Below are 21,624 nucleotides of genomic sequence, written 5' to 3' on the forward strand. Positions count from 1 at the left end.
GTGATATTGTTTAGAGCTACAATGACAGATAATATGGTGGTTAAGGAAGATACGAGATCCCTCTTATTATGGGCTTCCTCTGGGTAGTAAAAGAACTGGGAGGGAGGGAATGAGAAGATGAAATTCAGCAGTGTAGTGTCCCTCCCCACCAATTTAGAACTCGTGAAGATGCTGCTAATCCTTGCAGATGAGTTCTATAATGGGTTATTTTTTCCCACCATATTAAATCAGTTAGGTTTGGTCTAATTAGGTTAAAACCAAGCAAAGGGGAGCCATTTTAAAATAGTTATGCTGGCCAGGAGTCAGATGTAAGACATTTTGTACTGACTTTCTATATGAGAATTTCCAGTTATGTCCTGAGGTGCTAAGTGCTAAAGCAGCAATCATATCAACTATTTTAAAAGCTGCTTCTCACACAGGAAAATGTCAGCCAAAATTCAGATCTTGAACGAGATCCTTCTATGATTATAATTTCATTATAACCATATATGTGGTTTATGCTCCAGATAAAGGCAAAGGAGAGTATACACTGATCCCTACCCCAGATATGAAGGTATAGTCATAAACACACTCCTGATATATCAGTCATCATGTACTTTTAAAGTCATTTTTATCAGGTGCCATCTCTCAGCTCAAACAGCAATATAATCTGGTACACTAGGAATGGCTCATGTACACTGTTATGACATTAACTGCAGATTTCCTCAAACCTTCTGTCAATGGATGCCAGGAAACAGACAAGCAGGAGCTGTTCTTGCAGATGGCTATTCAAGTCTAACAATGTCCCATTCCTAAAATTAGGATGCCAGCTAATAATTCAGCTTCAACAGCGCCGTAGCTCATCCTCCAAGCCGTAGATTTTTGTTTTTAAGGCTCTTAGTTCTCCTTGAATTTTACGTGTTAGTTTGTTTCCTTGGCGGACCTCACGTAAAATTGCGAGATCTTGGTCTGGTCCCAAAGTCAGAGCCACCTAAAAACGAAAAGAAAAACAGATTAAGAGAAACAAAGCTGTACAGAATACAATTATTACTTTTATGGTATTATGGTAAATTATTATGGTAAATATATGAGGGAGAGAACTCTAAAGGAGACCCTTTCTAGCTAGCAAAGAGGATGTGTAAGTTCATAGCACTAGGATAATGCACCTCACCAACAGAAAGGTGCTCCAGAACCAAAAATAAAGAACAAAGCTTTCATAACATTATGTTGTTGTATTGCTGGCAAGGAAGAACTCTTAATAGAAAATAATCAAGTTGACTCATAGCCTGTTGTATTCTTTCTAGTTCCTCTATTATTTAGAGACCCACAAAAACAGGCAAGTTAAAAGTATTTATCAAGTAGCTTGCATCTAGTTCTAAGTACTTCAGGAGATAAGACTACATTTTATCTTTTGCTGTTAAAACTGGAGGTGATCTAACTGCTGTGGCCAACCTGCTGTCCTCTGAACTGCACAGGATTCAAGAGCAGCTCAAGTACAACACCGTGACTTGGGCAGTGCCACAAGGCCTGGACTGAGCAGAACAAAGGCTGCTGGATAATCAGAATTCCTGATGGCAAACTGGCCAGGGCTGACATTTCCTGTCACCCTGTAACTGGATAGCATGCCAGCCCAGTCACCTTTCAAGGGCACAGCATTGGAAGCTGCTCTAAAATCCCTCTATTCTCTTGACCCGTTAAGGCTTCTTACTGTCATCAGGTAGTTCTCAGTCAGAGGTTTTAACATGCAAGTCAGGATATTTAGTCATCTGTAGTCATTTTGACCTCAAGTGATGAGAAGGATTAAATGATCACTCTGGAGACTTCTTCAAGTATTTTGTTCCCCTGCCCTCTTGTGGTTAACAGTGTTAAGAAATTGAGAATACAATTAAGAGCACACCCACAGAAATAAAGCATACAAATCTGTAGTAAATGTATCATACATACTTGTTCCCCCCTTTCACATTACGCTGTAGATCCTCAAAGAATAAAGTTTAAAAATTCACAGGCCATAAAAAACCCCAATAATTATACATATATATAAAAGTAATAAATAGAATATTCACAATACTTATGTCCATGGTCCACCTCCTACTGGAGCAGAACCAAACACTATGGGTCCCACAAAGAAAATAATCATTTTCTTTGCAGCATAAATTTCTGAATCAAACTACTGCCTTGCAATTTTGAGACAGCTAAGTAAGCTACAGGTATCACATAACTTGAGAGTGGAAACAAAAGTACACAGCTAATGTATAGCCGGGACAGTTCCTTGTAAGGTTGATGCCTAATAGATAAGCAAAAACAAATCTTTTTTGCTTTGCAAAATACATAGGCAAGTTTTGTCTGATACTGATTTTTAAAGAAGCACTTTGAAAATTATTTCTGTAACTCTAAGGAAAATACCACATTAAATACTGAGAATACACCTCAATAGGACAAGCTCAGAAATGCTTAGCTGTTACCTTGTAAACCTGCTTCTCTACATTTTTCAGCTTCTGCTGAAGCTGTTTAATGTCATTCTTGAAGCCCTCTATTTCCATACTACGGCGTTTTTCCAAGGTTTCACATCGCTGAGTCATCACTTTCAGGCGCTTGCCCATCTTTTCTGAGCGTTCCTATGGAGATGAAAACTCAATAGGCTAAACAAAATAACGGCTGGAAGATCATCACACAGCTAGCAGATTACAGACTAATTACCTTAAGGAGCTCTTGGCCAGCATCTCTCTCCTCACGCATCTTAGCCACCTCTCCTTCCAGGGAGAGACACTGCTCTCTGTACATCTGGGACAGATGCTTTTCTTGCACTAGTTTGTCTTGCAGTGACTAGGACAAAGGAGGAACAGAAAGAATCAACTCAAGTCTCTGCTTACAAAACCTCCCCTGCTCTGGAAAAGCAAGTGTGGTTACATTGCCAATATGACAGGAAAATAAAAAAAAAAAAACCAAATGGAACTAGAGATAAGTATGTGAGGACGGTATTCTAACATCAGTTCCATTACTAAAACCTTTGAATTAAGTTATCAGTTTTGCAAGACTGGTCATCATTAGAAGTAATATTCAATTAATGCTGCAACTCCCCTTTGCACAGCTGCTTGCCCAGTACAGCATTTTAGAGGCATTTGCATTCAATGGTAGATGAAAAAAATTCCCTATTTTATCCTTTTTCCTTATTTTTTTAAAGCCTGTTTACTTTCCAATTCCTTATTTCCTGTTTACCCACTTCTGATTTCCCAAATTCTCACTGGAAGTATAGTGGAAGAGGAAGAAAAATTCAGACTACTATAGAAGAGCTGGAGGACATCAATTGAGAGTCAAAATTTTGACATCATTTGATGTCAAAAAATTGACATCATTTTACCTTGACAGCAGCAAGGAAGATCCAGACACGGAATTCTAAGACCTTTAGCTCAGAGCACTTACAGGAACAGGAAGCCACATGCAATCAGTAGGTTAAAAATTGCCCTATGTATCACATGGCTTACAGAATTAGAGATTTTTTTCTGGGCATGAAAGGAATTGCCAGTGACATTCTACCATAAATCCTAACTATACATTTTATCTGAAATTTGAAAGCACTGTGGATTTTGACAACAACGTAACTTACAGCAAGCCAGTACAGCTTTGAAACTGCTGCAAGTGACTGTCTATTGTGCCAAAGCCAAGGTGCTTGCAATTTTCTAGTCAAAAACTGTTAAAGAGCCTCTACCAAAGACAAGAAAAATCACCTTTATTTCTCTGCTTTGGACTTTTGAAGATCCATCATTTGCTTGAAGCATATTCTTCAGCTCTCTCTGCTTCTTTTTTCCTGACTCTGTACTGAAAACAAGATTATCTAGATCTTTGCTAAGTTTCCTCAACAGGCTGTCCTTCTCTGCCATCCATGCTTTCTCATTGGCTCTGGCATCGAACTTGAGCTGCAGAAAGTCACGGGTACTCTCATATAAGAGATTCTGGGTCTTATGGAGCCTGCAAAAAGGGATCCCAGTGGAGTTAACTTCTTTTCTAGTGCCTGCCTTAATTTCATCAGTCATCACTGCAAGTTGGAAGAAGCATGGGAGAAGACAAGTGATCTAAATGTGAGTTTAACTCTTCTCATCTAATGAAAGAAGTGCTATTCTTCCAATGTGAAAGAGGATTTTTAATAAGCAGATTATTCCACTCATCTTCCACACACACCACCAGATGGCTGCATAACTTGCTTTTCTGCCTGCTACATGAAGCAACACACAAAATCATAACATTTCTATTGCTCCCTCTCATCTCATGACTACATCATGGTCATTCTCTCACACTCACTTTTCTGTAATGGATTTTATCTTTTCCTGGTCCCTCCGATGCCGAACCTCAGCTTCCTCCATCTGAATCCGCCTGTCCTCCAGCAGTGCCTCAATCTGTTCCCTGGCTAACCGTGTCTGTTCTTCTATCTGAGCTTGCAGGGCTTTCACCTGAATAAGCAAAGACATTACTGAGTAAGACCTCACACCAGCTCTGCTCCTGTCCTTGCAAGTCTCTTAAATTCCAAGATTCAGATCAAAAACTGTATCTGATAACACTTTTGGCATCTCTAATTTCTGAATATTTTGTTTTTATGCCGAGTATTTCCAACAACTAAGACATTTTTTATAAAATCATGCTATAGGCAAGAGAGGCATACCATAAACAGCAACAATAGATTGAAGATATTAGAATTATTTAAATTGCACACATATCTAACATATCCTGTGGAATATGCAGAGACACTTCTGTACCTCTGTTTGAACAAATAATAACAACACCAACCACCACCAGCATCACTATCTGCTGTACAAGTTTGTGTATTTTTTGTTTTTCTTGATTCATCCTTCATCATACTTCACATACAGCTTCTGGCATCTTCCCTAGTTCATGATTCTGCACATTTTATCTTTCATTCAGTCATGCTACCTACACCTAAACTTTTATGGAAGTCTAGAAAAGGGAACATTTCATTGTATCAGTGCATCTTACAGGTGCTGCCTAATACTGTCTCAGACACTTTGTTTTTGTCAAACTTCCACAAAACACCCAACCCTGCACATTGTTAGTGGGTTTAATGCAAACTCCTATCTGCTATCAAATTATGGGAGATAACATCAATTACACATTCTATACTTAAGGACAACATATTTCAGTTGACATTACTGGAACATCTGCTTACATAAAGCTTCCAGAATCAGTTCTTAAATTTACATTCACACAGCAAAGAAACAGCTAAGCAAACTGACAGAAAGTGCGAATCCATAGTAAAATGCAGGAATTTATAAAATTGGTACATCTCCATATTATCTAAGCAGACAGCATGTTTTTTGGTTATGATTTTCTGCAAGCCAGGAATTATGTCCATCAGTTAAATGTTTTTACCTGTAGTATGAGTGTGTCATCATCCTTGCGGTATCTCTCATGATTTTCTGGTTTCTCTTCTTTTGCTGTTGGTTTTGAAGCGCTCCTCTCCATTCCTGTTGAAGCAATTTAACAAAAGTAGAAAAGGGTTTTCCAATCTACTTGCAGTACCTTTCCAATCATTGTGTGTTCTGGTGGGCCTTCAGGAACAGGAAAAAGCTTGCCACTGCTACAGTCACGAGGACTTCTAGGAGGGTTAACTGAAAGAAAAGAATCCTAAAACTTAGGGTGATCAAATATCTTTATTCCCTCTATCATATTGCAGTATTAAGGAAACCTCCTAATTTTCTTGGCATATATAGAAAGAAAACTTGACACTTTTTTTTAAAATAAATGAATAGGCAGATGTCACAGCTGCACAAACATCAAGCCTTGAATGAGTTTTGAGCTTGTTGGCTAATTTCAGTTAATTTGGATGAGGCAATTATTTCAAAAGGGAAAATTGGTATGTAGGCATATGCTAGGACCAACCCTGCAGCCTCTTCCTTAGCTGAGCAGATCAGGGACACGAGAGCCAGCCAAGGTTATTTTAAAAGGTCCTGAAGGGAAGCCAAGAGCACTGCATGTGTATGTATGGACACATTTAGGGAGCTTAATGGAGATTTACCAAAGCATTCACCGTCAGAAATTATTTTGGCATACAGGAGAGAGACAGAGAAACAAGAGCTGAGCTGCTATTACCCAGCTTGGTGTGGTACCTGTGCTAGAAGTATCATCTTGTTTCTGGGACTCTGGTGGCCTTTGCAGAACTGTAATCTAGAGAAATAAGACATTTGCACTGAGCATCTGACTTCCCCAAAGGTGCAATGGTCAAGAAAAAAAAAAATCTTAAAGTTAAAACGAGATATCCAAAAGAACAGCATTACCTTACTTCTACCACAAGACAAGGAAGACATTCACAAGTGAATAGGTTTAATTACATTGCACATCACATGCACCATTTAAACAATTCAACATAATTTCTGAAATATGCAACACAATGTTGTCTACAGGGGATGGTTTTTCAGCAATCTTCTGCCCAGGAAACTGCTGCTGCAACCTTGACACATTCTTCTTTACTGAAGCGCTAAGAGACAGGCATTCTGAGATAGCTGATCTTCAAACACTGTGCCTGGTCATTTTCTGCACTCTTGTTTTTTATTCTTTTTGTGGTGCTCTCTCCATCTTCTTGACAACCATTTGCAGATGACTTCAGACTCCTATCTGACATTTTAGAGGCTGATCTGGAGGTACATTTTGAAGGTAGAAGGAGGCTGATGCTAAGAGGACCTACTTTCAGTGTGCTTGTTCCTCTGTAGTCAGACTCTGGGATACAGATACTCATGTTACAATCCAAAGAGGAGTTCTACAGAAAAATGGAACTTGCCTTATGTGAAGGGTCCTTATGAAAATATGTAACTTCTGCTTCATCTATTCCCACTAAAGCCAGGAGTTGCTGGATTCTTTTTCTGTCCTCCAATTCCCTGGAATTCAAAGGAAATGGTGAGCACATTTTTTTTAAATGCATCAGGACATTGTGACACACTGTACTTTTAGTTTACTTGTTGATGCTTGCAAGTCTTCCGACCTGTTGTAGTCCCTGAGAATATTGCTTTTAAAACAAGCTCCCAAAGACATTACTGATGTTGCAAATATAAGAACAGCACCAATCCTGCACAGATTGGAGAGCATTTCTCTTTTCAAGTATGACAATACTATGTAGGCTGACACAATAGCACATGGTGGAGAGAATTTGCATTAAGAATTATGAACTACTGTGCATGAACTGCTGCTGGCAGTGGCTCAGCCCCCCATCCAGGACAGCCCACCTGATTTTCAGCCGGTCATTCTCCGAGTACAGCCGAAGCACTTGTTCCCTCTCCTGGAAGAGGAACACTTGCATATCACTCAAAGCCTTTTGCAGCTCCGCAGTCTCCTCTTCCAAGTGACGGACTTCCCATTTCAACTGGTGCTAAGGGGAGAGAATGAGGTGCTTGAAATGATACACAGCATGGGGCAACACTTACAAACTTCAAACTGCTTGTGCTCTGAGCCTGTAATTGGTGCAAACAACAGCCAGCTCAGGAATTATTTTATTCCCCTATAATATTTGACCAGATGAGGGCAGTATTGAAGAAATTATTTTAAAGTGTTTCAGCTGGGAGTCCACAGCCCCAAGAGCCACTGTCACTACACAACAGAGAAATAAAGCTTAAGCTTCAGCAATTTTCAGTGGCTGCACTTCCACACTGGTGGTCAGAGCACAGGCATGAGAGTCTGACGCCAACTAAACCTAGCAAAGCCTCTGTAATAGCATTTATTTTTAAAATATATGACAGGAGAATGAACATTAAAATATCTGTATGGTTTGCAGTTTCTTTTCAAGTCTCATTTATTTGCTGTGTAGTTTATGGCTTAATAGCTTAGAGCCAAGCTTATGAATTTCACAGCAGTAAATATTAATTATATCCACAACTCAAAGCCCATTAAACTTGGACAAAAGAGCATCCAGTCACTAAAGAAAAAAACAAAGAAAAAAGAAAAAAGAGCTGAAAAAGACAGAAGATAAGCATCTAAACCCAGGCCTTAATATAGATAAGAAGCTAATTCCCATTGTGAAGATACAACCAAGCTGTAGTAACTTCAGAAGATCCTACTATAGGCATGTTTCCATTTGGTTTGACAGAGGACAGCCAGCCAGATTTTAAAATCAAGCCCCAAAATCAAACCCCAAAATCTATTTATTTCTTCCTAGCTCCACCACGTTACTGGTAAATCCTAAGACATCTGTGCTGATTTTCCTCTACTGAATAAAAATACCAAGCTTGTGAATGTAATCCATCATTGTTCAAAACCTCGTTTCCTAACCTGCTCTTCATATGTCTGTCTGTATCTCTCCAGCCTTTTTATCAGCTCCTCATGTTCCTCATCAAACTCAGCAATCTTCCTGCGGTAATATTCCAGCAGCTCGTGGGTGGGATTGAGATGGGCCAAGCGCTCACTGACTGAGGGCAGAGAAGCAAAATCCTCCTGGGGTGGAGACAGGAACTCAGCAGATCTGCAGAAGGCATGGGATGTTGGCAGCCTGGACAGAAACAGTCTTTAATGACATCTAAGCTTCAGACAAGAAAATTTAAACATTTTCTATTTAAACTATGACACAAAATTCAAGATTTCACACAGTTTCAATTTGAAACACTAATTAGCTTGACTGTGCTTTGGGCATTAAGAGGAGATCACGGCATTTAGGAGAACAAAGAACTTTGATAAAGAACAGCTTGCAGGTGTACTGTGGAGGAGGGCCCAACTGATGGAAAACATAAAAATACATGGTATGGAAGCAAAGCCTCTAAGTTATTTGGGGAGGATGAGCATGAAAAGAGGAGAAAAAGAGTAGAAGAACAGAACACAGGGACAAAAAGGTCCATTATTGTGCAATTAGAAGCAGCAGCCACTGTAAAATAAACAGGAAAACAATCTGTGACTATCTGACACCCAGAGACAAAACACTATCTAAAAACAGGCTGTTGAATAAAGACAATAATTCAGGCTGGCTGATGCACCAGCCACTATAATTTAAGGTGTAGGTCTAGGAATCTATATGCTTTCCTTTCTGGTGTACTTGATGTTCTTACTCACATACCTTGTCCAGCCTCAACAGTCAAACAGAAGTTGCAAAGTTCTTGAATCTTATGTTGAAATGCTACATGGAAAGCTAGTCAGTGTTATGTAAATCAAATCAAAGTCATGTTAATTATATACTGTATTTTCCCCTAAAACAACATCTAATGCAAACATTTAATCTCCTCAAAAAGGCACCAAATTTGCAAATAGAGCTGCAGAGTTAAAAAAAACCACCTAGAAAGTGTCCATTGTTTATGTTGACATGACAAACTTTTTTTGTAAACAATACCAAGGATAACAGAAGCTAAGAAGCCTCTTGACTAAAGAGCTGCTTAGTGAAAATACAGTTCAGAATTAGGAATTTTGATGATAAGGTGATTTGGTAGGTGACACTGAAACAATGGTGACCTTTATGGAGTCACTGATCAAAGCTGCTCAGATCAGAACCTCAGTGCACAGCCATGAAAACTCCGGGCACTGTAGAAACCATTAAATATCCAAAGTGTAAGTATTTCAAGCAGAAACTTGCTGCAGGGCCAGAAACGCCTTAAACAATACACTTAAAAAAATAACACTAGAATGAAAGAAGTTACCCAGGCACAAGGTGAGCGCTTTACTGCTGAAGAGCAGCAGAAACGGAAAGATGGAAGAATAAGGAAGCACAGCAGGCACAAAAGGTGTCCTGCATTAAAACAAGCTATGAGGCAGTAAGGAAAAGGCAGCCGCGCTGTCCCGGCAGGAGCAGCCCCACACTCACTACCTTGCGGAGCGCGGAGCCCCCGCAGCGCGGTCCCCCGCACTCATCGCGCCGGACGCTCCGCAGGTGGGGAGAGCGGCCCGGGCCCCCCGGGAGGCTGGCGGAGGGGGGTGTCCGGCGGGAGCCCCGCTGGAAAAGCTCCGGGATAGCGGTCCCGGGATGGGGGTCCCGCCGCCGCCTCACAGCCCCAACGGCCAAACAACCGCCACGCCGCCCCGCCGCCGCTGCTTAAACGGCGCCACGCCCCGCCCCCGCCGCCTCCTCCAATCACAGGCAGGCTTTCATGCGGAGCCGACTGCGTGCACCAATCGGCGGCCGCGACACGGGACGCAAGGGCTTGGCGCGCATGGGCATCTGGGAGTTGTAGTGTCGGGGTGGCTGAGGGGCATGGCGCATGCGCGGTTATGGCGGGGTTGAGGGAGGCTGTGAGGGGCAGCAGTGTGCGGCCTGCGAGTGTTAACTCTGCTTTTGTGGTGGGCAAAATAAATGCAACTCTTATCCACAGCGGCAACAAACGCCACTCAAAATGCCCCTTTTTATTTGACAATGAGCTGGCATCAGGAAAGCAGCCACAAGAAGTTAGTGGCTCAAATTCTGGCTGGATTAAATGTGTTCTTTAGATCATCCTGATGCCTTTTAGTCTCTTCATCTCCCTCATGTATTCCCAGCAGTACCTACTAGTAGCGTTGCCATTTATGCAGTAAATAATTTCCTAATTTATTAAGTGTGATGAAGAAAAACCTATTAGCACAGTAATAAGCCAGGGTTCTTTTTTCCCTTGATGCTTTGTTTAAAAAAATAGACTTTCTGTATGACAAAAAAACCCAACAAACAACCAAACCGTGCTTACTCATTAACATAAAACCAAAACAACCTTCAAGACTTCACACAGAAACCAGCAAAAGACTAGTTCTCAAAACAAAGCTTTTGAGCATGGAGATTTTTTCCTCTGGTATTCCTGGCTAAATAACTGCTTATATTAGAAATTGGGTATGTAGTGATTCCCTTGTTGGGATACTATACACGTGTATTTCCTCAAAGGAGTCTGGTACAGCTCATCAGAAGAGAGACTCAACCAATTAATATACGGAAAAAGTGGAAGGAGTTTATAGAAATATATAATTTCTAGATACTAGTAAGGAAACATCTGCATTCCACGTGCTTACGCAATCTTACAAAAAAATATCGAGCATCCATGTCAGAAACCCCATAGAAAATGCAATAATACTGAGCAGCAACACAATAACTTCAAGTTTCTCAATGTTTTACAAGATCAGTGTGGTCTTACCTGAACTTCTGTCAAAATTAACCATTTGCATTGGAGACATGTTTACCACATGTAAAATGTGGGAGATGCCTGTTCAATCTGGCAGGGAGGTGATGCAGATAAATGTTTTGATCTGTGTGCAGATCTTGTAAAGCCTCCTGGTAAAGGGAGGAGGAAATGAACTTTTTCTGAGGCTGAAATAGAACACCGGCACTGAGGTTTGAATAATCAGTAAGAACAAAGCGAAATGTGGCGTTTGGTAAAGACTGAAAGAACGGTTCTGGTTAAAAAAAAACCCCAAATAATGCAATTTACTTTGGAAGATTGTGACAATGGATGGGTAAAAGATACAGATCTCTCTCTGAACAGTGACAGGTCCTGAGGAAATGGCTGAAGTTGTGTCAGGAGAGGTTTAAGTTGGATGTAAGGAAGAGGTTCTTCTCTCAGTGAGTGGTTGGGAATTGGCACAAGCTCCCCAGGGAATTAGAGAATCACAGCACCACACCTGCCAGAGCTCAAGAAGCGTTTGGACAACGCTGCCAGGCACACGGTGTGGCTCTTGGGGATGGTGCTGTGTCAGGCTGGCACTCGCTGATCTCTGTGGATCTGTCCACCATCTGACATTCCCCATGCCTCCTGAGGGCACACGGTATGACTCTTGGGGATGGTGCTGTGCCAGGGCTGGCACTCGGTGATCTCTGTGGATCTCCTCCACAATCTGACATTCCCCATGCCTCCTGAGGGCACACGGTATGACTCTTGGGGATGGTGCTGTGCCAGGGCTGGCACTCGGTGATCCCTGTGGATCTCCGCCACCATCTGACATTCCCCTCGGCACTGCCCGCGGCCCCTGAGGGCACACGGTGTGACTCTTGGGGATGGTGCTGTGCCAGGCTGGCACTCGCTGATCCCTGTGAATCTCCGCCACCATCTGACATTCCCCTCGGCACTGCCCGCGGCCCCTGAGGGCACGGCCGGGGGCGGGGCTTAGAGAGGGGGCGTGGCCAACACAGGGGGCGTGGTCTCTGCCGGCGCTCCTGACGTCCGGCACAGACAATGGGCGACGCGGCTGCGCAGAACCGGAAGTGAATGGCTTAGGTTTCGTCGCACATTCCTCCGCGGCGGAAGTGGCGGCGGCCCCGCCCTCCCCGGCCCCCGACCGCTCCTGTCCCTTGCAGTGCTCTGAGGGGCGGCGGGCGGAGCGGCTTTGCGCTGGACTCTGTCGTGGAGGCCTTCCCGGGAGCGGCGGGCGCGGGAGACACCTCTCCAGAAGAAGCGTGGCGGAGGGACTACTTCTTGGATCGGAAGGCAACGCTTCGAAAGTTCCGGAGGAGGGCTGATTGCAGGCGTCACTTCCGGCGGGCCGGGACGCGAGGAGCGGGGCTCGGGCGGGGGGAGCGGCCCGGGCCGGGACAGCCACAGCGGCGCTCGGCAGCAGGTCCCGCCGCCCGCCCGGCAGCGCTGCCGGGGGATGCGCCTCGGCCCCCGGCCTAGCCCCTGAGCCGCCCCTCTCCGCCCTGCGCTCCCGGCGGCGGCGGCGCCCCGCTCCCCCTGCGGCCATGGCGGGGGGCGGCGGGTCGCGCTACGCGGCCGAGTTCGTGCCGCCGCCCGAGTGCCCCGTGTTCGAGCCCAGCTGGGAGGAGTTCAGCGACCCGCTCGGCTTCATCGGCCGCATCCGCGGCCTGGCCGAGAAAACCGGCATCTGCAAGATTCGGCCCCCCAAGGTAGCGCCCGCCTCGGGGTCCCCGCGGGGCGCCGGCAGCTCCGAGCGCCGCCGGGCTTCGGTGGCCCAGCGGGAGACGTGAGGAGCCGGGCTGGCCCTTCCCCCGCGCTCCCTGCTCGCTCGGGGTTTCGTGTGTCGCTTCCCTAGGCCGCGGTGTCCCTGCCAGGGGACCTGTGGAGTCTTTGACCTCCGAGCGCGGCTTTGTAGAGGTTGCTTTGGAGCAGCTGAGAAGGGAGCAGTGCGTGGCAGTGCCCGGGACTTCTCGCTATTTTTAATCCCCCAAAAAACGCCAGCAGCCGGCTGGTGAAAGCTGCGAAGGCTTTGTAGGTGAAATCGGGCGTTTGCTCCGGCCGGGGGAGGAGGGAGAAGGAAGGGTGTTTGTTTTTAATGGATCGCTATTTATGAGCATATTTTTGAAGCTGTTAAGAGGAGGGCGGCCAGACCTGTTCGCGCACGGGAATTAGGTTTGCACGAAAGGCTGTCTGGCAAAAGGCGCTTACATCACTGAATTATTAAAGTGCGAATAAACTTCAGATGCAGCTGTTAATAGGAGACTTGAAAACAGTAAGAGAGATAAAAAACCTGCTAAGAAAGTATGTAACTAGAACAACCTGCATATGGGGGTTGCTGATTAGATTTCATGGTTCTTTCTCTCCTGACCTGTTTTGGTTCCTGGAATCTGTTTAGTTGGTTTAACGATGTGATGAAAACTTGACCTCCAAGAGGCTCCCCTTTCTAAAATAGATAGAATGGCTCAGGCTGGGAGGCCACAAGAAGCTGATCCAGATCCTGTTCATTGAGAATAGCTAGAACTTTCCTGGCTGGTGGATCCGTTTGTGTTTCTCTGGCACTGCTGAGCAGTTTGCGTTGCAGAGTCTCACAGGATGCATGCATTGCCTTGATTTGCAACTTGCAATAATTGCTAAATCAGACACTTCGTGCTAATCCTGCTGATTTATTACTCTTTTTCACTATTTGAAGCCGTAAATGTTTTAAGGTTGTGCTTGAGGCCTTCATATGCTGCAGTAGAGCAAATAATAAATATTTAGCGTGGCTTGTTTGCCTGGAATGGCTTGTCCTTCCTCTGTTGTATTCACTGCCAGGTAGGCAATGTGCTGCTACTGAAGCTTTGGGAAAAAGTTCTATAAAGCTGGATTATGTGCTTTGATGTTGTAACAGTTTTGAGAGGTGGGGCTGGGAGGCACTTGTGGTTGGACTGACCCCTGATGGTGCTGAGAAAGTCATTAAGGCTCCATTTCTATTCAAGAATTTGGCTCCTGACTGGTGGTCGTGTCTTTTTTGAAATGACTGTGGACAAGCAGGGGAACATTAGATGTGTTATAATGTGCCTTATTTAGTCTTTGTTGCTATTGACAGGATTTTTCAATGTGCAATATATATGGATTTAAAAAAAATTAAATAAATAACCAACAAGCTACAGGGTGTATCTCATATTTAAACCTAAAATGAGATATTGCATACTGAGATGCTTTGAACCTTATTTGCTTTGACATTTTTAAATCAGAGGATCTTTTCAAACTAAAATATTGTGGGAGGAACATTGTTGTATAAGCACAAAAATGTCTTAAGATTGGAAAACGATATCACCAGTTGTTCTGAGGAACTAATTTACGATTGTAAGCTTGTTTACTCAGACGTTATTGGGGTCTTTGGTTTTGTGCATTTTTCAGGGAAGTTTCTGGAAGCAATAAAATATCTTTCTGTCTCTGTTTAGGACTGGCAGCCTCCATTTGCATGTGAAGTACAAAGTTTTCGTTTCACTCCACGAATTCAGCGCCTGAATGAACTGGAGGTGAGCTGTTCCACTGTTGATACAATTTTGTGTTTGCACTGAAAGCAAGAGGTCTCCCTGCTTGAGATTTGCATCTTGGCAGGTTTCTGGATGGGGAATGCTTTAGAAACCCATAGACCACATCAATGTTTAGACTTGGCAATGACAGAGTTCATATAAAATAACTCTCCACGGCTTTGAGAAAAATCTGGTTTGTATTTTAGTACCCAGAATAACCACAGGAGTTCTTCACGTTCAACTGTAAGGTCTAAAATGAATTCCAAATATCATGAGCAGCCAGTGTCTAGCCTTCAGAGCTCCACAGGCAGTGAGTTTTTTCCTCTTAAAATATTTACTGCTGTTCTGATGCCTCTGCTTACCTCATCCTGTCGTGATAATGCTTTTTAAGCCTTAAAATTATTTTAAAAGGCTTATTATAGATGGCTAATTTTATGATTTAAAAACCTATGTGAGCTTTCTTGAAAGCAGTATGAGCTCCATTCCGTCCTGGTTTTTCCTTTTCTCTACAACATTTCTCAAAGCCTTGCTTTGTTCAGAAACCAAAATGTCATTTGGCTTGTAAATGGGTCTCCTTATGGAAAGTGATTTGAGTACTCCAGAAATACTCCAGGGAGGAGGCCCTTTGTGTGGTTAAGGCACATAAAAAAACTGTTTGTAATTCTCCCCCTCCCCACCAATGTGTATTTGAATAATTGTTCTTGTGTTTCTCCCTGGAATGCTGATTATTTCATAAGTATGCATTTTGGTTTCAAACCGAGAAATTATTTGGTGGGAATTTAATTTATAGGGTCTTAAATGCAGAGAGAGAAGCATATACAATTTTCTTTTATGTAAAGATCTTTCTTTTTAATAGTATTTCTAGGGTTTTTTTACGTGACTAAGAAATACCTCCCTTGCCAAGTTGCATGTTTAAAATGGAAATCCTATAAAAACTTACCTTGTTTTCTCTCATAACTGTAAGGTTTTGTCACATTTGTTTTGGAACATATGTGATTGTCTACTTTTACTGATTCCAGGCAATGACAAGAGTGAAGCTGGACTTCTTGGATCAGTTAGCAAAATTTTGGGAACTCCAAGGATCCAATTTAAAAATCCCTGTGGTCGAGAGAAAAATACTGGATCTCTATGGTCTGAGCAAGGTAAGTATTTGTAGGCTTTAGGCAGACAGGAACTTCATTTTTCATTCAAGCTCAAGAAGCCAAGCAACAGGCAGGGCTTGTGTTACAACACTAATCTCATTAATCCAGAGATTAAATAAGTGGGGAAAAAAATACAGCAAAAAAACATTTCTAATTTGAATGTTTATAACAGACATGTCGTAGCATAATTCAATTAGTTGCCTTTGGTTGGATTAGTTGGATTCCATACAACAGGTATTTATTACCTTGTATGGTTTGAATATCCTGATGTTAGCTAACCACTTCATTTTTAGTTCTCCTTTTTTACATGTGGTGGAGCTGCAGGAGTTTGAGGCATTCTTTGGGAAGGCAGCAGTGTTCAGCTCTGACCAACAGTTCTGTAATGAATTGTTGTAATTGCTCCTTCCTCTTTCAGCAGAGGTTTTTATAAATACGCATTTTTGAGAGTTTATAATGTCACCTTCAGAAATCCCTTAATTTTTAAAATGGCTTAAGGCTGGCTAGAAGTGAATATTTCTATAACTATATTTGGTGAACACACCAAATTTCTTTCAACGTTTACACACAAATCTCTGTTGGAATTTGGTTTTGCACTGGCAAAATATTTGTACCATTATAAACTTAGCTGCTAATAAATATAAATAGGTAGATTTCTTGTTGCAGGGAAAAGACCGAAGTTCTGGTAGTTCTAGTGCTTCTAGGTTAGAGCATCAGTTTCCATTCCCCATCAAGATTTATTTCTCTTAGGTAAGTAAAAATATAAAGATCTGAGTGTATTTTAGTTTTAAAGAAAGTCAAGTGTTTTAGAAAGTCTGGAAGGGGCTGATAAAACACAGAGAAAAGCTGATAAAATGTCTTTTCCTTTTTTTTCTTTTTGTGTCTATGCTGGCTTATGAGGATATGCAGAATATCAGAGGGGTACTGGAAAATATCTGGGTCACTGTTACGAGTTGGAACATTTCAGTTGGTTGCAAATTTAGTTGGTTACTGGCTTCTTTAGCCATTGTTCATGCATAGATAATTTTAGAAAACAAGTTTTCCTGGAAATTTTGAAGATAAGTTGAAATTCTATTTAAAATGATTTCATTTAAAAAAAATTTCTAGAACTTTGTTGTTAATATGAGGAAAAAGAATGATCAATAATGCTGTTTTATTTAAGTGTAACTGATTATAGGAGAAACCAGAATTAACAAATTTACTTGTCACTGTCACAGTTAGACTTTTGAATTTACCTCAGCCTCAAAAGCAACCCATAAATTTCACTCCAGTAACAAAATGTTTTTGTCTAGAGGTTTCTAATATTCACATTTTCTAGTATGTGAAACATTAGGCTTGAAATTTTGTCCTCATGTGTAAAGAAATGCAATGCAAAGCTACCCTGCTGTAGAAATGATATTAGTCTTACAATAATATACATGAAATTATAACCCATTTATGTTTTAAGCTACCCGGCAGTGAAACTGTAAAATGAATGGAGGCATTGGAAATGCAGCCAGTGTTTCTGAGGAAGCAACTCATGATGCTGTTATGATCATTGCTTGCAGGCAAATGGTCTTGTTTTTTATTCTATATACATATAGATGTAAGCAGTGATAGTTCTGTATGTGAATTACTGGTCTCAAACCAATTGAAGTCACGTGTAAAAACTGGACTGAGTTGGAAGGTAAATTCATTTTTTCCTCTTTTTATAATAGTTTCTCTTTCATTCAGGGTTTTGTGACAGTTCTGAGCTCCAACACTCCCTTCTGCCTGGGGTCTGTTAAAATGGGCTTTATTTCTGGCCAGACTTGTCTTTTACAGCAGAGAGCAAGTCTGGTGAGAGTAAACTTTTCAGTTTGTTCTGGTGGTAGGTTTTGTGTTTTTCCAGCACATCATAACTCTTAACTGTTGGACTCCTGTCCAGGGCAGTGTACAATTTGCATTTACTAGGTAAATTGTCACATTAAATATATGAAGTAATGAGAATAAGTAAGTGCTTGATTATTAAAGAACTAGTTCTTTGGGAAACAAAACCTAATTTCAGGATTCTGTCACTTTTCACAGAACCTTTCAACATTTGGTTTAATTGATTCTTGCTTTGTGCAAGCTGGTGAGAGCAGCTCAATACCCTTAACTTTTTTTTTAATGTGTTTCAGATTGTTGCCAACAAAGGAGGCTTTGAAGTAGTCACTAAAGAGAAGAAATGGTCTAAAGTGGCAAGTCGGCTTGGCTACCTGCCAGGAAAAGGCACGGGGTCATTACTCAAGTCTCACTATGAACGGATCTTATATCCCTATGAGCTCTTCCAGTCTGGGGTCAGCCTTATGGTGAGACTCTTGTCTTTCACACTATCAGGAGGGGACCCAAAAGGCACACAGAATGCTGTTATTCCATGTGAAACTGGGACATGGGGTCAGTGCTTTCAGAAGCTTCAGCTGTGCCAACAAAGCTGGAACCGCCCTGGTAGTTATCTGTGACAGAGTAGTGCTGGAAGTGGTAACGTGACCTTGTGTCGTTATTTTCTGGTGTTTCTTTATAGGACTGAAGTCAGCTGGGTTGGGAAGGAAAACAAGGCAGAAGATTATATGATTAATTGGAAATGTGTGTTTTTTCTCTTGAGGAGCTGGTAGTTTGGGTTCAGTTTTCTTATTTGAAGGGTGCATGAATTAATTGGCTTCTTATCTCAGTGGTGTGTGTAATGCTGTGTGATTTTACTCATCCTGTTTAGCGGCAAACAGAATGATTCACAGGCTGTGGAATGATTAGCACTGCCTGACCAACACAGTGTCCTGTGCTCTTCTCTAGGGCATCCAAAAGCCTAACTTGGACCTTAAGGAAAAAGTGGAGGCTGAAGACCTCAGCACAGATGCCCAGGCTTCCCCAAAGCAGGCTTCAAGGATGAATGTCATGCTGAAGAGAACCAGGCGTGTCAAATCCCAGGTACTCCTGTAAATCAGCTCTTACAGGCAGAGAACACTTACTGCTCCCACCAGTGCAACAGCCTTTGGCTGTGGGAGCCTGCTCAAAAGCACCACCAGCAAGCAGTCTTCGTTGAAATAAAACCCAAAAATCACTCTGAGACCTGGTTTGATACAGCTGATGCACTGGTTATGTCAAAACTTCTAAAAGCTGCTTTTTGTTTACTGACAAGTAGCCTGAGTACCTCAGTAATGAATGTATCTGAAAACTAGACAGATAGAAAGCTGTTTGTGAGTTGATGTTAAAGCTGCTTGAGCAGAGTTCTAGAATTTGCAAAAAAACTTGGTAAAATATGCCTCTTAATTACATAAATGCGAATATATGTAGGTAATTGTTAATTGTGGGATTGCATGTGGGGCTAACTCAAGCTGGACAGGCAGTTTTTCTGAAGAAGTGAAACAGGTGAGGAGATGATTGTTGATGGCTGGAGCTATGTAAGAGTTCTGCAGTTTTTCTACTGAAAAGCAGTTTTCTTCCTTCTGAATCACTGGTGTTACAGGAATTTCTGGTATTCTAGTAGGTGATACTGAATCTTGGGAGGCACCCCCCAGAACACCTCAATTCAGATCGAATCATCACCATTTTAAATTCTGCCTTACCAGAAATAATTGTGAGGTATTGCCCTGATGGCTCTGCTGCACTATTTAAATCAGGCCTTCCCCTTTTGACAGAGATATTCCTTGCAGGCAGCATCCTGAGGCTTTTCACATGAGCTCTGGTGGCTCCCTGCTGGCTCATCAGCAGAGCGTGGGTGAAAGCTGGATTTATATGCAATCAACTTCCTACTTGCTTCAAACCATTCTACACTTAGCTCCAGCACCACAAAGTTTTTTCAAATGCTGTTTAACTGCTTTTTTTTTTTTTGCAATGCACCTTTCTTGTCACTGAGATATTTGAGTATCCTTTGTAAACTTTCACCTTTTTCTCTGGTGATTTAGACTGAATTGTGTTTTTTAATATGTTTTCTCAGCTTACTAAAGCTGACTTGATGTTATTTATCATAGTCTTATAGCAGTCTGTCACACAACCAGTCCCAGGCTTGTTAATCTTCCCAGATCTCTCCAACAAAGTTTTGGTAGTGAGCTGTCCAGAAAATCTGGGAATGCTGTGTGAACTGCAGCAGTCATGAGCAGTGTGGAATTCTTCTTTGGATTGGAATGAATTTATGGCAAAATGCCAATATATCCTTTTTCTCACACATGGTGTAAAAGCGTCACTATGTTATTAAGATCCTGTGGGATCTTTTTTCCTGCTGATGTCAGTAGAATCATGGCACTTCCCATTTTTCCATGTTGGAAGGATGATTCTTTGGTGATCCTGGCACTGTAAAGCTGCTTCACTTTGTTTAAAGTGCCTGCAATTCAGAAATAAGAGATAATTTTATGTAGATCGTCTGATATATATATATTTTTTTATTTTTTTTTAAATGCCTTTTATTAGGCTTGAAGCCAAGTTATCTTTTAAGCATTACAGTTATTAAAATGGCTGAAATGAGTTCTTGAACAGAGGAAAAACTCCTCCTGCTTGCACAGAGGAGTAGGTTTTGGCTGTGCTGGAAGCTGTTTATAACTATCTTAAGTCATCCCTGGAGCAGCATTTAGAGACAAATTTTTCCTCTGTAGCCCCAAATGGTAACAGTGTAAATAAATATTTGAGAACATGGAGACATTGTTCCAGATTTCAGTGCACCTCTTTATTGTAGCCAGGACTCTATTTATTGTCTGAAATGCAGACCTGGAATTGTACCAGAGGTTGTCTAAACAATCTTTAGAGAGCAGGTAATATGCAAGTAATGTAAAAACCTGCTAAGAAAATGTCATTCTGCTCCAGCAGAAACATCTGAATGATTTGTGTGTAATGTGCCAAGTAGTTCAATGCCTGGTTAGTGAGCATGGAGAACTCCACAGACCTCTGCATCTCTGTAGATCTTTTCCAAGTGCTAAAAGGAGTTTCCAAAAATTCTCTGCATCTTCTTGCAGATAACTTGCCTTAGAATGGGTAATGAATAAGGAAGCGTAAATATAGTAATCAGAAATCACTGAAATAGAGAAACCTCCTCAGCAGTAGAAGGGGGTGGCAGACTTTGAAAAAGCAAATTTTAGGATTTTTGGAGAATGTGAAAAATGAAAGAAAATAAGGAATGGGTATTATCTGTGAAGAGTGGCTTGAGAATCTTTGGATACTGTAATCAAATGTCCATTGAAAACATTGAATAGCAAGGGAATAATTAGATGATGAGAGATTCTGTTCAGAAAATAAACTTTATGCTGTATTCTCTTTCTCTTTTCTCTGAAGAAATCTTTCACAAATAAAAACTGGTGAAAGGCAACTAAGTTCCTAAAGGCTTGTAAAGAAAATGACAATAAAAAGTAGAATTAATTCAGATTAGGAAAAGAGAATATCCTTAAGGAAAGCTTAAATTTAGGAGAATGCTTTCTTAGAAAAACGTAGTGTATCTTCATAGAAGATCTGTTAGGGTATATTTTAGCTGACAAGGGATTTGTCTAATGAGGTTACTTCATGGTGATTTCTGCTAAAGAAATGCAGCACTGGAACAAACAGTGCTGTCTTTTCAAAGGATATTAACTTCATGTCCAGAAAATTTTCTTAAGAACGTAAGACCAATTCTAAGTAATATATCTGCTTTCAAGTTTGTTTTACTGGTTTGGTTGATTGCAGAATAATATAATAAAATAAGCTTCAGTTTTTTTAGTTTGAAAGATTTCCTTCCATGGGAATAACTGTGATACAAAATAATGAAACAAAAGAACTCTGGGAGCTGCTGACAAATGCCCCAAACATGTAAATATTTTGGTTATTGGTTGTAACCATTGTAGTCTTGTGCATTGGGGGTGGAGGAGTGGGGATGCAAATATTTCAGAGTTGATGAGGATGAGACAAGAGAACAGTGTGTGAATCCAGTGTAACTGGATCATGTTATTAGGATTGGCCCATATACAAGAAAAG

At 41.6% G+C, this 21,624-nt stretch overlaps 2 protein-coding genes across 3 annotated transcripts in view; one reads left to right on the top strand and one right to left on the bottom strand.

The window, feature by feature from the left end:
* Positions 1–593: 593 nt before the first annotated feature.
* Positions 594–9,989, bottom strand: CCDC77 (coiled-coil domain containing 77). The gene is made up of 11 exons (XM_085049411.1): positions 9,761–9,989; positions 8,245–8,461; positions 7,206–7,348; positions 6,764–6,860; positions 6,096–6,153; positions 5,359–5,453; positions 4,276–4,424; positions 3,705–3,945; positions 2,677–2,802; positions 2,442–2,594; positions 594–970 (listed from the first exon to the last, which is right to left on the bottom strand). Exons 1-11 carry the CDS (start codon positions 9,802–9,804, stop codon positions 824–826), a joined length of 1,470 nt encoding a protein of 489 aa, XP_084905537.1. The 5' UTR covers positions 9,805–9,989; the 3' UTR covers positions 594–823.
* Positions 9,990–12,226: 2,237 nt separating this feature from the next.
* KDM5A (lysine demethylase 5A) overlaps positions 12,227–21,624 on the top strand; it is a 41,069-nt gene continuing 31,671 nt past the window's right edge. Inside the window, exons 1-5 of one of the 2 annotated variants that reach the window (XM_085049414.1) lie at positions 12,227–12,748; positions 14,483–14,560; positions 15,577–15,699; positions 17,835–18,005; positions 18,484–18,618. In XM_085049414.1, coding sequence (XP_084905540.1) covers positions 12,584–12,748; positions 14,483–14,560; positions 15,577–15,699; positions 17,835–18,005; positions 18,484–18,618 — 672 coding nt within the window. In that variant the 5' untranslated portion in view covers positions 12,227–12,583. The remainder of the gene's footprint in view (positions 12,749–14,482; positions 14,561–15,576; positions 15,700–17,834; positions 18,006–18,483; positions 18,619–21,624) is intronic. The other variant, XM_085049412.1, reaches the window with a different exon arrangement.

Source organism: Lichenostomus cassidix, chromosome 1Ab (assembly GCF_008360975.1).
Source record: "Lichenostomus cassidix isolate B80296 chromosome 1Ab, HeHo_3.0, whole genome shotgun sequence".
NCBI lineage: Eukaryota > Metazoa > Chordata > Aves > Passeriformes > Meliphagidae > Lichenostomus > Lichenostomus cassidix.

Coding starts and splice junctions, on each gene's coding strand:
- CCDC77 (XM_085049411.1), bottom strand. CDS start 9,804: ATGAGTGCGGGGGACCGCGCTGCGGGGGCTCCGCGCTCCGCAAG. Junction 7,349..8,244: donor GACAGACATATGAAGAGCAG/GTTAGGAAACGA, acceptor CTCTCCCCTTAG/CACCAGTTGAAATGGGAAGT. Junction 6,861..7,205: donor AATGACCGGCTGAAAATCAG/GTGGGCTGTCCT, acceptor TTTGAATTCCAG/GGAATTGGAGGACAGAAAAA.